General features: G+C 45.7%; 1 protein-coding gene across 8 annotated transcripts in view; it reads left to right on the top strand.

Annotated features, from left to right (window-relative positions):
- The window catches only part of chd6 (chromodomain helicase DNA binding protein 6), a 75,744-nt gene that overhangs the window by 39,476 nt on the left and 20,347 nt on the right, over window positions 1–15,921 (top strand). For all 8 annotated transcript variants that reach the window (XM_046385027.1, XM_046385029.1, XM_046385028.1 and 5 more), the window contains exons 7-30: window positions 36–101; window positions 265–326; window positions 1,821–1,938; window positions 2,502–2,588; window positions 2,760–2,897; window positions 3,917–4,038; window positions 5,089–5,332; window positions 7,001–7,177; window positions 7,559–7,702; window positions 7,917–8,015; window positions 8,188–8,344; window positions 8,511–8,721; window positions 8,869–9,064; window positions 9,166–9,330; window positions 9,466–9,645; window positions 10,033–10,143; window positions 10,660–10,862; window positions 11,297–11,377; window positions 11,473–11,591; window positions 12,174–12,333; window positions 12,426–12,515; window positions 12,754–12,857; window positions 13,604–13,733; window positions 15,502–15,580. In XM_046385027.1, the coding sequence (XP_046240983.1) occupies window positions 36–101; window positions 265–326; window positions 1,821–1,938; window positions 2,502–2,588; window positions 2,760–2,897; window positions 3,917–4,038; window positions 5,089–5,332; window positions 7,001–7,177; window positions 7,559–7,702; window positions 7,917–8,015; window positions 8,188–8,344; window positions 8,511–8,721; window positions 8,869–9,064; window positions 9,166–9,330; window positions 9,466–9,645; window positions 10,033–10,143; window positions 10,660–10,862; window positions 11,297–11,377; window positions 11,473–11,591; window positions 12,174–12,333; window positions 12,426–12,515; window positions 12,754–12,857; window positions 13,604–13,733; window positions 15,502–15,580 (3,243 nt within the window). The remainder of the gene's footprint in view (window positions 1–35; window positions 102–264; window positions 327–1,820; window positions 1,939–2,501; window positions 2,589–2,759; window positions 2,898–3,916; window positions 4,039–5,088; window positions 5,333–7,000; window positions 7,178–7,558; window positions 7,703–7,916; window positions 8,016–8,187; window positions 8,345–8,510; window positions 8,722–8,868; window positions 9,065–9,165; window positions 9,331–9,465; window positions 9,646–10,032; window positions 10,144–10,659; window positions 10,863–11,296; window positions 11,378–11,472; window positions 11,592–12,173; window positions 12,334–12,425; window positions 12,516–12,753; window positions 12,858–13,603; window positions 13,734–15,501; window positions 15,581–15,921) is intronic.

Here is a 15,921-nt window from a genome sequence, read left to right as displayed (position 1 = left end):
AGGCTGCTGATCTTCTGAGTCTTCCTGTTCCCCAGGAACCTCCCGAGGACGAGGCCAACATCATTGAGAAAATCCTGTCTGTCAGAATAGTGAAGAAGGAGGTGAAGAAGAGAGAACACACACACACACTTTCATGAATGAATGAAACACGTTTGTGGATTATAAATCTATTATGTCATTTTACTCCCCTCTCCTTCTAAAATCTGCTCTCTTGTTTATTCATTTCTTCTTCTTCACTTAATCGGTTTCTCTCTTCCTCTGCAGACTTCATCATCAGAGGACCAAGCGGAGGAGACAGAGGAGTTTTATGTCAAGTACAGAAATTTGTGAGTCTCTCTTCATCATTTACGTGTACATACTCAGTGTAATGCATTTCAGTGCAACACCAGCATGAACTCTGGAAACCCAAAAGGAGCAGAATTCCGGACTGGATTCTGGATTGGGATTGGAGCCAACATATCGTAACAATTACTGGCTGAATTTTCGCGACGCTTCGTACAGGCGTTTGCGTCACCGCGTTGATGAACTCCCCCACGACTTTCCCTTTGTGCTGCTTGTCTTTGGGCCCCCTCGCAGAAACTGCAGCACGTGCAGCCTGAGAGGCGTTTAAAGTCACCCTCCTGATTGACGGAAAATATTTCATAAATAGCCTTAGTCAGTAGTTTGCATGGCATTGGTTCTGACTCAAAGGAGGCGTGTTTTAGCAGTTTCTCCAGAGTCGGCATCAGGCTGAAGGAGAGTTTCTCAGTCTGAGAATCTCTAGAGACTCCACCCTGCATCCTCCGTTTATTCCAGCACTTTGTTTCTTTAAGAAAGGCCCTACACAGACTCTGCCATCATTATGATCTAATTTATTCCCAGGGGGATGAAGAAAACATCGTTAGCTTCAGCTGAACAGAATTGTACTTTTCCACGTCTTTATTTAAAATAATGTATTCACAATTTGTGAAGTTAGAGGAAAGTGCACCAAGTAAAATATTTGTAGTGTAAAAATCATCGTTATGCATAATGCATCATGAAGTGTGTCTGTGTGGTGCACCGCTGTGACATTTCGGTTTGTCCGATTATGGATGTGGTTTATGGATCACATTGTGCACGTCAGACTGCAGCCACGCTAACATTACTTGTCCACCTTTTTTCCCCACAGACTAATGATGAGGGGAGCCTTTGTGAGCACATACATCACCGAGTGAGAAGCCTCATTCGTCCTCGTAGGTTTAGATGTTGGGGGCATCAAGATAAAAGTGATAAACAAATGAACTGAGCTCAGAAGGGCCACACATCATCTCTTTGTCTCGTTGTTTAGAAATCCTGTTTCTGTCTGTGCGCTGACCTCAGATCTCTGGTTGAGTTTCTCATCATCTCCAGAATGAAGGGAAAAGAGCAGAAGCCGAATTTCTTTTGAGGCTCGGTTGGCATTGTGTGTCCTCTGCAGTTTCACGCACACACACCGACTGCCTTTAGAAAGTCCGATGGGTCGTTTGTGTTCATGAGGGACTGAAATTGAATGTTGGTTCGAGAAGCATTCAGATTTCTGAGTTCCTCTTGGAACAGTTAAACTATCCTGTGTTGGGTGAGGGAATTTGGGTCTGTAAGTCATTGAAAAAGTCCTTGAATTTGTTGACGTTTTCACATTGTGAATTTCCCCTCTGTGGTACAATAAAGGAAATCTTAATCTTAATCTTACTTTGAAGTCATCTCAATGACCTGATTATTAAATTATGCAGCACTTAAGGTAACTAATGACCCGCAGGCAAACAAAAGTCACACCTGCCATTCAGCGAAAGCTGTGCTGATTCTGTTGTTGTGTGTTATTTTAGTTCTTACCTTCACTGCAAGTGGGCCACCCTGGAAGAGCTGGAGAAAGATCCCAGAATCCACCAGAAGATTAAACGCTTCAGGACCAAACAGGCCCAGATGAAACATCTGTTCACCGAGGTAACCTCGTCCTCGAGGTCTGCTGTTCAGGTCCACGCTGAAGGCTAACCTTCTCATTTTGAGTCATGCTGAACACATTTGGATTCAATTAAGCAGCAAAGCCGTTTTAAAATGTAAAGGTGATAACTTCAGGTGTAAAATGAGTGGGATGCACTGCTTGATAATTCACGACACACTCGTCCAGGGCTGCTGCCAAGTGTTGAAAGTGCCATAAAGATCAGCAGGTTAACTCGAACATACTTGAACCAAGGCAACACGTTGACGTTGTTAATTTTATTTATGTCAGTTAAAATCACCAGACGCCTTTACACTGTGGTGGGAAATAACTGGTGAAATGACAGTAAGCAGAAACATCCTGTAACTACACTGTTAAACAATTGAAAAAAACTGAGAAGTGAGCACACAATGTGACACCGAAAACCGCTGACGTGAGGTGTTTTTAGGGTTATTTGTTTGGCAATTTCACAGCTTTGCACAGGCTGTTGCTCTGTGATCTGATTAATAGCTAACAATCAATCATCTCTCTTTCTTTCCCTTCCACTTCTCTTCGTCTCTTTTTGTAGCCCGATGAGGACTTATTTAACCCAGACTATGTCGAGGTGGACAGAGTGCTGGAGGTGGCTGTTACCACAGATACTGAGACTGGAGAGGTGGGCAATGCACGGTCACTGCAGCGTTTGTCTGGTTTCAAAGCACTTATTACTGAAGCTCCTCACTGTGTTGGTGCACTCTTACTGCTGTGGCACACACACACACACACACACACACACACACACACACACACACACTCTCACACACTGTTTTCCTGTGTGTTGTTGCAGGAGGTGACCCATTACCTTGTTAAGTGGTGCAGCCTCTCATACGAGGAGGCGACGTGGGAGCTGCAGGAGGACTTGGACCCTGAGAAGATCAAAGAGTTTGAGGAGATCCAGAAGCTGCCGGCAGACCTCAGACACGTGGTGAGCTGGAGCATGACATGAGAAAAGGGTGGAACGGTGTGGTTTGATGTTGTGGTGCCAAGGAGGAAAACGTTGTTGGGTTGTGCCAAAAATCAGAACATGAAGGTTCAGTTTCGGGGATCAGTTTCAAACATAGGAAGAAACATAGAACAGGATTTCACCAGACTGTGGAGGGCAGACATCAGAGGGGGTCGGGGTTCATGCTGTCCAGAAGAAAATACTCCACATTTAAAGTTAAATCTGGTGCACATTAAAAGTTTAAGAGATCATAAATTCCATGAACATGAGTGAGAAACTTTAGAAAATAATCAAATTAAATAAAATATTTCATCTCCAAGCCCTCCCTACAGAACAGACAGCCCACATCTGACAACCACTTTGCCTCAGATCCACCATCTTGGCCTTGTTTACTGTTTCTCGGTGCTAACGAGTGCAAACACAATCAATGCTGTGAGGTTTTCTGTCTTGTCGTGCTGCACCGTCGGCTCTGCTTTTGTGTTTGTTTTTGGAGGTGACATTGAGGTTTTGAAAAGTCCTCACATTCATCTTCTCCACGTCTGAGCTGTAGAGTCCAGCCACAACAAAGCAGAGCCCATTTAGTGTGAGCAGAGCAGAGACGCATTTTGTGCAAGTCATCAGTGTCCTGCCCAGTCGTCGTCACCGCTGGATGTTGAACACGAAATTAACTTAAATATCAGCAATTTTCTGAAGTCTCTGTGCACTCCTGGCAGACCTGACAAAATTATTCTTTCTTCTTAGCTGTTATTTATTTCAAAACTATTATTATCACTATTATTATCACTTATTATCACACCACATCAACTACTTACTTCAGTATTTGTCCGTTCAACCTGCAAAAGCAAAGACTCCCAGAGTCCTTTGTTTGCTTTCAAAACTGGGACGACTCGTTCATTTCCATTCTGATTTATCAGCGGAACCAAACATGAGATGTTCTTCCAGCTCTTTTGTCGGTGATGACTGTGTGTGTGTGTGTGTGTGTGTGTGTGTTGTTATTGCAGGAGCGTCCTACTCCAGAGAAATGGCAGAAGTTGGAGCGCTCCAGAGATTACCGGAACGGAAACCAGCTCAGAGAATACCAGTTGGAGGGAATGAACTGGTTGCTGTTTAACTGGTACAACAGGTGAGTCTGTGGACAAACACACTGGAGCCAGTCAAAGCAATGCTATTGGTTGAGTTTTAATAAGTGTAAAACCCAAAAAAAGTGAGGCGTGATTGTAAGCCAAATGTGGTGTGAAATGAAACAAGACTGTGAACTAAAACTGACAAAAACAAATGATTCCCACTGACCACAAATAAGCATAAAGTAACCGTAAACGCAGTGAGAAGTACAGCTCAGCTACAACACTTCAATCTGAGGATCCTTCTGTCTCTCCACCGCAGCAACTCCAACAGCTTTCTCCACCATTTTAACACTTTGCTTTGGCCTCGACCTTTTATTTAGTCCCGTTGACTTCAGTTCTTGCTGTGCTTCATACGTGCAGCTGAACAGTAAAACCCAGAAAGTAAGCTGACAAAGTACGCATCAACCTCAGCATCAAACAGACCTATTATGAAGTTCGAAATTCATCCAAACTTTTGTTTTCCAAAAGAGGCTGATCGGCCAAAAAGTGTTTGTTGGGTCCAGCTTTTTGAATGTCATGTCATTCATGGCAGTAAATGAAGAGTCTTTGGACTGTCGGTTGGACAGAAGAAGCACCTGAGAAAACTGGGATGAGAAGCTTTTGACATTTGACACACAGACTGATTAATGGTCGTATTAATCGGTAATGAAAGCAGTTGTTAGTTGCAGCTCTGGTGTTCTGCGGAGGGCCGAAGCTGCTCCTCATCCAGATTCTGTTCTGATCAGGAGACCGTCGTCGCCAGGAGGGGAAGCTCACAGCTGACTTTGTTAAACTTTATCTTCATTCTGGTTTTTCAGCCCGTCTGCTGCAGCGACTCACACTGTAATGCGCTGTGATTAGTTTTTGTCTTAAATGACTTACGAGGTCATTTAATTCCATTTTTTAATTTTCTGATAGATTCGACTTTAAATTGGCATTTTAATAAGGCAAAGCTGCTTTTCTTGAAGCTTCTACAACTCGTTTATTCCTCAAGATACAAAGTTCACTTCAGTACTGCTAATGTGTTAAAAAGTAGTGCATTAATTAGCTTAACTATTGCTTCTTCCTAGAAAAAACTGCATACTGGCAGACGAGATGGGGTTGGGAAAGACAATCCAGTCCATCACTTTTCTGTACGAGATCTTCAACATGGGGATCCGAGGCCCCTTCCTCATCATCGCCCCCCTGTCCACCATCACCAACTGGGAGAGGGAGTTTCGCACGTGGACGCATATGAACGTCATCGTGTATCACGGCTCGCAGATCAGCCGGCAGATGATCCTCCAGTACGAGATGTTTTACAGAGACCCACAGGTAACGTTTGAATCACATCACACGTCACATCGTGTGTCATCGCCTCTCGCTGACCGGGTTTGGGCGGGTTTCTGTTCTTTCTAGCACGTACCCCCATGGAGAAATAAATATGAAGGAAGTGTCAACTTTTAGCTGCTGCTGACTTCTTTGAGGGAAATATACCAGTGACTCTGTTGTGACTCATCTGTCCGTTTGTTATTTCGTGACAAAGCTTAGTTAGGTTAGTCATTTATTTTACAGATGTAAGTTTCTAACGTTTTACAGACAAATCAATTCGTTGTTCAGTAGGAAGTAGAGCTGTCACGGGCTGAAATACCAAATGTTGCCACTAGGTGTCACAGTTGACTCAACAGCTGCACCCATCAAGCTCATAAATGAGAGTGTAGCGGCTTCATCAATAACAATATCGTTATAACGAGACTCAGTGATTACATGTCACTGTCATTGATATCAGTGTGATGTCATGCCAAAAGTAATTGACAGGTTAATCAGTTATGAAAATAATCATCTGTTTCATCCCTGTGCCGACTTAATTTTTACCTTTTGAGCAACTTGCCTTCATGAAAAGCTGTTTTGTCTGATTGTGGTGTAATGAGGACTAAGTGAAGATTCGGGAATCAAACCTCAGGGGGAACAAATGCCGACTGTGTGCAACAGGCCGACGCCTGTTTTCGAACACGCCTGATGATGGACTTCGCCGCGCAGTTGACGTGTTTTGTGGCTGCGTAGCGTGTTGCTTCGTTCTGTTGTCTTCTGATTACTGATGGAGACGAAGCCCTGGAGGGTCAGCGGCCACTGCACAGTGCAGTGAGGCTGGTGTCATTATAGGTGGAGATAACAGCAAGGTCACGTAGGAGAAGGACAAGGAATTCAACTTTGTGGCTGTTTTGATAAACTCCAGTTCCTTAACCCTCAGATACTGACTCACAGCACCTCATATTTACTGTTGAGATCTTGAAGAGCTTAAAAACGTCCACTTTTGACTCCTGTTTGATTGTTTGTTCTAATCAGGCAGCTTAGTCATTGTGTTTCACTAAGGTTTCCTGCTACGCGAGTGCAGTTGTGATCATTAGCTGCATTTGTGTGCTGTGTCATCATGATGTCAGGATGAGTCTTCAGATTTAAGATCCTACTGGCTTTTCCATCTCCTCCGATCCAAGCTCTTTGTCTCCTCATGTGTCCGATAGACAGAGACATCCATAGGACATTAGTCACATCTTGTCTCATTGTCCTCCTTTCCCACCTGACCTCCCTCTCCCTGCAGTGTGGCTCCGTCTCTGGACAGGAAGTGATCAGCACCTTTAAACGTTGCTAGTTAGTAGTCCTTCAGAAGGACTCTTTGTTTCTCTTTAACCTTGTCTGGTATGAACGCTCACAGCACAGCAGGGCTCTCACTGCTGCTTGAGCCATCTCAGAGGACCAGCACATTACTGCATTCAGCTAATGGTTTTGAATTTGGCTTTCTGCAGATATCCAAGGGGAGTGAATATTCATTTTGGTCACGCCTGATAAATTCCTCTGTTCAGCAGTCTCAACGTTTTTGGACTTCATTGCTTTCGCTGGAAGGTTAAAAGTGAAGGGAGGCTGCAAAGAATGCAGGAGTGAGACGTGACTTGCAGTCGAGGTCTTTGAATCCAACCCTTTCTGAAGCCCGTCTCTCGCCCGCAGGGTAACACTATCCCAGGTGTGCTGAAGTTTCACGGGGTGATCACCACCTTCGAGATGATCATGGCCGACTGTCCGGAGCTGAAGAAGCTCCACTGGCGCTGCGTGGTGATCGACGAAGCCCACCGACTGAAAAACAGGAACTGCAAACTGCTGGAGGGGCTCAAACTCATGAACCTGGTAAGTTTAGCCAAACTTGATGTAGTTTTCAGCAGTGGTTGTTATCTTACGTCACCGTTGATTGTTGTGACCAGAAGCTCTGTTGGTCACTTGCTGCAGTTTCGTGCCCTGAAATTTGGCATGAATGTTAGTGAGGGATGCCTGCCTGAACCTGCTCACAACTGCTGCAAGTTTAAGCTTATTTAGTCATGGAATGTTCTTGTTTATCTTTGAACCTGCCCTGCTTTCATACTTGTACACTTTTGTTGCTCCGTGTGTCTCTTCTGATTTGCTCTTTCATTTATTTTTCAGTTCAGTTTGAATAAATGTTGTTATAAGAAGCAGGCTCGGTGTGACGTTCCATGTTTGCATTTAATATATTAGTGTTTGTGTTTCTCACAGGAACACAAGGTTCTGCTGACGGGAACCCCTCTGCAGAACTCGGTGGAGGAGCTGTTCAGCCTTTTGAATTTCCTGGAGCCGCTGCAGTTTCCTTCAGAGAGCACCTTTCTGGAAGAATTTGGAGACCTGAAAACAGATGAACAGGTAAGTGGAGATAAGTGTTCTCACGTGCGTGCTTCAAACAGCACTACAGCCAAGCTGAAAAGCAGCTGCAGGAAGTGACTTATATGATTCAGGAAGAAACACTCATGGACATAAAGAGGACGGAAGACGCTTTGCTTTTATGCAGACAGAATGAAAATGTCTGCAGCATCTGCATTCATGTCAGTCACGCCCCCTCCTGTGTTCGCTCCGCCAGGTGAAGAAGCTTCAGGCTATTTTAAAGCCCATGATGTTGAGGAGGTTGAAGGACGATGTGGAAAAAAACCTGGCGCCTAAAGAAGAGACCATCATCGAGGTACGTGTGTGTGTGTATGAACAGTCACAAATATATAACAACAGAAAGCATTGCCACCGGCTAGTAAACAAATTGCTTTTTTAAACAGTCGGTGCATCCCAGGTGTGTGTGTGTGTGTGTGTCACCACCTACCTGTGTACTAATCCACCACATGTTGGCTTTCTTCCTGCAGGTGGAGCTGACCAACATTCAGAAGAAATACTACCGAGCCATCTTAGAGAAGAACTTCTCCTTCCTGTCCAAAGGAGCCAACCAACACAACATGCCCAACCTCATTAACACCATGATGGAGCTCCGCAAGTGCTGCAACCACCCCTACCTAATCACAGGTGAAACAACATGCATGCACACACGTACACGCCTTCTTTTGAATTAATGTGAGTGTGTGTGAAAACCAGAATCAAACAGAGTGAAGTTCAACATAAATGGTTGAATCTTCCAGGTTTTGCCATTTCAGAGAATATGAGAATATTGAAACATTTTCTTGACTTTCAGGTGCGGAGGAGAAGATTCTGGAAAGCTTCAGGAAGAGCCACAGTCCGGATGCACTGGACTTCCAGCTGCAGGCCATGATCCAGGCAGCCGGTAAACTGGTGCTGATCGACAAGCTGCTGCCCAAACTGCTGGCCGGGGGACACAAGGTCCTGGTCTTCTCCCAGATGGTCCGCTGTCTGGACATCCTGGAGGACTACCTCATACAGAGACGGTGAGGACAGGGAGCATGGTGGGGGAGGGGAGGTGGGAGGTACGAGTGAAAGAGAAAGCAGAAAGGAAACAGAGCAAAGGAAAGAAGAGCGAGGAATCTGACATTATGACATGAATTTACTTTTGCATTTTTGCACGTTTTCTCCAGCTACACGTATGAACGCATCGATGGCCGTGTGCGAGGAAACCTGCGGCAGGCGGCCATCGACAGGTTCTGCAAGCCGGACTCGGACCGCTTCGTTTTCCTGCTGTGCACCAGAGCCGGAGGGCTGGGAATCAACCTGACGGCTGCAGACACCTGCATCATCTTCGACTCGGACTGGAACCCCCAGAACGACCTGCAGGTGGGCGCAGAGCAACAGCAAGCTGTGCTTCTGCTTCATTTTTGTAACGTATCATAATCTTGTTGTATTTCGTATCTTTTTCCTGACACGCCTCACGTCAGGCCCAGGCACGCTGCCACCGGATTGGCCAGAGCAAAGCGGTAAAAGTCTACAGGCTGATCACCAGGAACTCATACGAAAGGGAAATGTTTGACAAGGCCAGTCTGAAGCTGGGGTTGGACAAAGCCGTCCTCCAAGACATTAACCGCAAAGGAAGCCTCAACGGGGTCAGAGATCACTTCCTGTTTCAGTTATTATCAGATATGATCAGATCGTTGCACCGTACAGAGTTGGCTGTTTTGTACTGTCTCAAAATGTACGTGGATTTGGGATAAAAACAGCATAAATTCTATCCTTTGCAGGTGCAGCAGCTTTCTAAGCTTGAAGTGGAGGATCTGTTGAAAAAAGGAGCATACGGAGCCCTGATGGACGAAGAAGACGAGGGCTCCAAGTTCTGCGAGGAGGACATCGATCAAATACTTCAGAGACGCACTCAGACCATCACCATCCAGTCCGAAGGGAAAGGGTCCACGTTCGCTAAGGTAGAAACCATTAAGCAAAACCTTTCACAGACGCTCAGCTTTTGTACTTTACTGACCTTCTTTGTTCTTTATGAGGAAAATGACAAAACCTGCACAGACGTTGGTTTGGTACCGCAGGATCTGTCAGTCTTTTCTTAGTGCGCTTCACCTTAAATCTCAGCTTCAGACGGTGTTTTATTTCATCCCACACTCTAAATACTGTTTCAGAGTTTTTTTGCAGCAGAGCACCGAATACTTGGAATATTTTGGCATGAAGATCAAATGTGAAAATCCGAAATGTTTTTGGAAAACATCAGCAGTTGGCAGCTCCAGTCTAAACCTTTGGTTGAATGAATCTGACTGTTGTTTTTCTTTCCTGTCTGCGCGTTTCTGTTTTTCTTCCCTCAGGCCAGTTTCATCTCGTCTGGTAACAGAACGGATATTTCTCTGGACGACCCCAACTTTTGGCAGAAATGGGCCAAGATCGCTGAGGTGGAGATCGACTCCAAATCTGAGAAGGTACAGAGAAACGGAGAGAAGAACAGATCTAAGAGGAGGAAAGGAACAAAAATGAAGAAAGGAGATTGAGCGAAAAGCTTACGGAAAATGAGAGGAGGGAACAGAGAGAGCAAAAATGAAGTCCACTGAACTGGAGATGTACTTCATCATGCTAGAAGAGGGTAGGAAAGGTAGAGGACGAGTAATGGAAACAAGGGAAGGAAAGAAATGAGGGTGAGATATCAGGGTAAAGAAAATTTCCTTCCTTTTCACTCCTCTCCCCTCCCCCCTTAACAGATGGAGTACCTTAATGAATGAAGCAGACTGCACACAAAGCACTCATACTGTCCTCATACTTGTCCTCATACATGTGTGTGTGTGTGTGTGTGTGCTGTGACTCGTGCATTGAATTCTTAATAACTGACACCCCCGGTGAACAGAAGTCCTTCTCTTCTGAAGGCATCCGAGGGATAAAATCTGGCAGCTTGTTTCTACGTCTTCACTTGTTTCTTTTATCCAAACTTCTCTCCGTTCCAGGAGTCCTTGGTGATCGACACGCCTCGGGTCAGGAAGCAGACCCGGCACTACAACTCCTTCGAGGATGACGAGCTGATGGAGTTCTCGGAGCTGGACAGCGACTCTGAGGAGCGGCCATGTCGGACTCGCCGCCTGGGCGAGCGCAGCCGGCGGTACCTCCGAGCCGAGTGCTTCCGGGTTGAAAAGAACCTGCTTATCTTCGGGTACGACCTGAGACAATTTCTTATGTCCCGTCCCAGACCTCATACCTGAGGACATCCTCAGCTCCTCAGTCAGCAGTCGTCCTGTCATGCTTGTTTCTGCACTTCGGATGAGACTGCCTGTATCCATGACAACGGCTGTAATGGACAAGAAGAGACAGGCATTCAGTTTTAGCTTTTATGAGTCTGAGACGTTATTTTTGTTGGTGGAGGAGAAGATATATACTCATGAAAACATAGTCAGGGAAGCCTTTCTGTCATTATATTTCAGTGTTTCTGTTGTTCTCCATCTTCACTCTGACTGCCTCACAGACCCAGCAGCAGTCGTGCTGCTGTTTTTGGTGATCATTCGGAGTTAAGACCAGGGTCTGGCTGTAGATCATTTCTCTTTTGTTTGTTTTGCTGCTACAGTTTTACTCCACTCTCCTTTCTTCCAGGTGGGGTCGGTGGAAGGACATCTTGAACCACGGTCGGTTTAAATGGCACCTGGCCGAAAGAGACATGGAGGTGATCTGTCGGTAAGGACAGGATGTCTTCCTACTGGGAGGGAGTGAAACAGTAAAAAGGAAAATTCCAAGTCATGCAGATTTGATTGTGGTCATTTGCTGTGCAGGGCTCTGCTGGTGTACTGCCTGAGACACTACAAAGGTGACGATAAGATCAAGAGCTTCATCTGGGATCTGATCTCACCCACCAAGGAAGGCCAGGACCAGGCTCTGCTCAATCACTCTGGTTGGCATCTCACTCTTAGCTATGACGTCGGCTGTGAAACACAACTCCACAGATGTAGTTTATTTTTTGTGGCTTGTTTTTTGAGCTTCACCTTTTCCTCTGCTCCATCCAGCTCCTGCCTTGCTGTGGTATCACTCGCACCATGAGTGTGAAGTCTGAAATAAATAAATTGGGAAATGATTAATTAAATTAGAAAATATCTATGTATACAATAAGGGTCACAATAGATGCAGCAGAATTTTCTTTCTCGTGAGAAACTTGGATTGGGTTGTGTAATTCTGTGTGAAGCTGAAGTAGCCTTGAAATGCCAGCTTCAAGCAGAGCTGAGGTGTGAGCTACAGGGGGATTGTAAGCTCACTCTTTCCAAACTCGTTGTCTTCAGACCAAACTGATGCTGACTCACTTGAAGACGTTCATCAGGTTTGCTCTGGAGCCACAGAAGACTCTGTGTTGACTTTCGTTGTGAGGTTCCCTCTCTGTGTGGCGCTTTTATTGCTCCTTTTCATTAACGTGTTGGCATGCTGTTAAAACCCGTGGTTAGCGGTGAACTCAGCGGATCTTCTTCCTTCCGGTCTGTCCCAGGTCTGTCGGCTCCAGTTCCTCGGGGTCGGAAGGGGAAGAAGCTGAAGAACCAGCTGAACGTTCCTGAGGTGAAGAACGCCGACTGGCTGGTCCACTGTAACCCTGAGGTGGTGCTGCAGGATGAGAGCTACAAGAAACACCTCAAGCAACACTGCAACAAGTCCGTTCACGAATCATTTTATCAGCTCCAATAGCGGATGATGACTACGAGTACAGGCAGTCTGTTCTTACTGTGATGATTCCTCTCCTCAGGGTGCTGCTCAGGGTCAGGATGTTGTACTACCTAAAGGTGGAGGTTTTGGGTGAGGCTGCCAATCAGGCTCTCGAGGGGATACCTTCCAGGTATGGAGCAGCAGCGTGTCCTTCATGCTATGCTAACTAAGCAGAACTTTATTGGTCATGTGTCGATCCACCAGTCAAGCGATTTGTGGATTGTTTTTTGTCTTCCTGGTGGTTTACAGTAAACTGAACCGTGTTTAGACACCTTGTCAACATTCTGACTCGGTGGTCTTGGTGTGTCCTGACTCGACACTGTCAGCACTGGCTGATCGTTTGCATGTGTGTCTGTTTGCGTCCACAGTAAACTCGAGGTGTCGCTACCCGACATCGACTACATCGAGATTCCAGCCACGTGGTGGGATGCAGAAGCTGACAAGTCTCTCCTCATAGGAGTCCACAAACACGGTGAGTTTGACCTTTTCTCGACATCGACCAAATTTGTAGTTTTTATGCCTCATAGCCGGCAGTATCTGCGACTGGAGGCATTGTGTGTCCATGTTGTCCATCCATCCTGTCCTCATCAGTGTGAAATGTCAAAGGTCAGAGGTTTTTAGCCTGAACTCAGGAATTGTCCTGTCAAAGGTCTTACGGGATAAAATGATGAAGTGATGACATTTTCCATCCAGAAGGTCAAAGGTCGGCTTCACTGTGACATCATGATGTTTCATATCCACTCATCAGCAGCAGAACTCAGGAACAGAAGGGCAGATTGGGACCAGATTCACATGTGGTCACAGACTGAACTGGTGACTCTGATCTTGGGTTTCCACCCTCAAACTGAGCTGATCGTATTGATCTTCTGAGCTGCCGGCTTGAAAGTGTGCGTGAAGCACAGGATGAGTCTGAAGCTTCTGTGCAGCAACACCCTGAAGACATATCTGAAGCTTTGCAGTCCACCCCAGGCTCACTGCTTTGGATGAGACTGAGATGTGTGATGAAGCTCTCCGTCAGTCAGTCTGATATGAGTCATGGATGCGTTTCCTTCACAGCAGGTTTCATGAGCACAGTTGCCTTACACGTTGTGATTGAAGATAATTCAGTGTGAAAAATGTGGCATCTGTTATTTATGTATGTTTATGTGGTGTGATGTGGCTCCAGCGTGTGTGTGTGTGTGGTTCTGTGTTTTAATTATGGTGTGTATCCTTGACCAGGCTACGAGCGATACAACGCCATGCGTGCAGATCCAGACCTGTGTTTCCTGGAGAGAGTGGGAATGCCAGACGTCACGGCGCTGTCTGCCGAACAGGGAGGAGGGGAGGGAGTCCCCGACCTGGCAGACAGGTGCTCACACACACACACACACACACAAGCAGGTCACAAACCTGCATCTACAGACGGTGAAATCTCACATGCATGGGATTCCCCTGTCATGTTTTCGCCACCTGTCATGTTTTTCTCGTTGTATATTAATGCAGAATTACAGTTTTTATAGAAAAATGTTTGACGCCAGCCCCTCGGCGGGTTGCCTGTTGTTGCTGCGGCCTGTCAGTCGGTCCGTCTCGCTCACACAGCACAGACAGTCAGTGAATCAGCTTCTCTGCAGACCTGCAGCAGGACCGTCGCTTCATTTACTCCCTGTAGTAGCGTTCGCAGCAGGTGCGAAAAACACATCCTGTCCCCTCTGATGACACGTCTGTTGTCGTCGACTCCGCCACCTCCCCACCCACACACCTGCTCTACATGCCGAGTGTGAAGAATGAGATTATAAACACACACTCAAGTAAGAAATAAGGATGCTAATTATGTCAACAGCAACCAGATCGGTTTTTAATGATGTAAATTTGGCAAGAGATACGTTTATTAGACCTTCACACACAGCTGCATGCTTATTTCCATAAAGTATTTGATTCTGGTCATAACCTTCCACGGATCTCTAAAAGGCACATGGTTTTTTTTCCTCACAAGAGCTGTGAAAACCATCCTCACAAGTCATTTTTCTGGTAGTTTCACTGTACTTGTGAGAAGAAGCTAAAGGACCCGGAGAGGAATAACTGACAGAGGAAAAGAGGAAAGTGAAGATGGAGTGTGGGAAATGTATTTTATGGGTGCTGCTGCTCCGGCTGACAGCTGAGCTGTGAAGATGAGACGCACGGGAAGCTTTGATCCTCTTCCTGGAGGTAATTGAAGTTGTCATTCGCTTTGTTACCTGCTCAACCCGAAGCAGCTCCAGCTGAGCACAGCGCCTGTGTGGCAGGAAGGCTTCCTGGCTTCCTGCACAGGTTCGAAACAGCTCCAAACGTGTTCACGAAAAGGATTACGCTGCTCCTCGTTGCTGTCTGAGGGTCGTTTGCCTCCTGTGAAGTCCGGCCAGATGCTGCAGAACCCCATTGTTGTTGTGATGAAGACTGAAGGTTTTGTAATTTGTGTACAAGCCATTCGTGCTAACAGAAGCGCGCAGACTTGAGCTGTAGAATGACTTTCATTTCATTGTTTGTGCAGTGTTACTGCAAGTCCATCACAAAGGTGTGGTTAAAAAGAATTAGCGTGTTTTTAAAAACGCATGTAAATAAGCAGAATACAGTTAAAATAAGAGGTTCATGGCTTCTTAGGTCCTCCTGTGTTTCATTGCCCTTCAATAGGGTTTTGACAGGTTTGAATGTTTTTAGGTTCTAAACCTTTTAATATTGTGATATTAACCGTATTGTTAGTCTGTTGTGCTTCCTGCGTCTTGCTGACACCATGCAGTAATTTAAAAACGATTGCTTTCTGGCAGAGTTACACGGAGCCTGACGTGCTGTCATGTTCAGCTGCTTCATCACTGGCTTAAAAACCTTTTCTCTTTGTAAATCTTTGTGTCTCAAAACATTTTCTTCTTTTAACACGTAACAGCAGCTGATGTTTAATCTGCCTTCTGATCACATTTCGACAGGTCGTATTCTTTGTTTCTGCTCTGACGTGAACTTCAACGGCGCTCAGTTTGTCACTTCCTGTCGCTTTATGTTGCCCCTCAGTCGTACGCTGGGGGAGGTCGATGGTAGACTGTGTGTGTGTGTGTGTGTGTGTGTGTTACTGATGCTTTTTCGCTCCTGTGTGTCGTTTCTTTTGTCAGTGTGTGCAAACCCGAGGAGGCGAAGGACGACACGGAAAGCAAAGCTGACGGAGGGGAAGACCGAGACGAGAGCAGCAAGGTGAGGAAGTCTTCTCCCGAGACGCGACATTTAAAACCTCGGAGATTCACTCTGTTCCTTCATGTACGCATCATTTCTGTAGCTCAGTGAGTCTCCACAGATACAAAGTCTAATGTTGTGGGAGCCTCTGGGAGTTTTTAAATGTTGGATCCTTTCAAGTTGATGGGAAACAGAAGAGTTTGGCCTCCAGGTGCTGCAAAAAACAATAGTGTGCAGTTAATGACGCATTTTAATACACAACAGTTTTAATAGCAGAGCAGATGATGTGTAAAACGTAATCTCTGCTATCTTTTTATTGCTCGTTTTATTAGGTTTCATCTGTCTATTAGTGTTCATGTTTT

The sequence above is a fragment of the Scatophagus argus genome, chromosome 3 (genome assembly GCF_020382885.2).
Source record: "Scatophagus argus isolate fScaArg1 chromosome 3, fScaArg1.pri, whole genome shotgun sequence".
Lineage (NCBI taxonomy): Eukaryota > Metazoa > Chordata > Actinopteri > Scatophagidae > Scatophagus > Scatophagus argus.
This window is presented reverse-complemented; position numbering and strand designations above follow the sequence as displayed.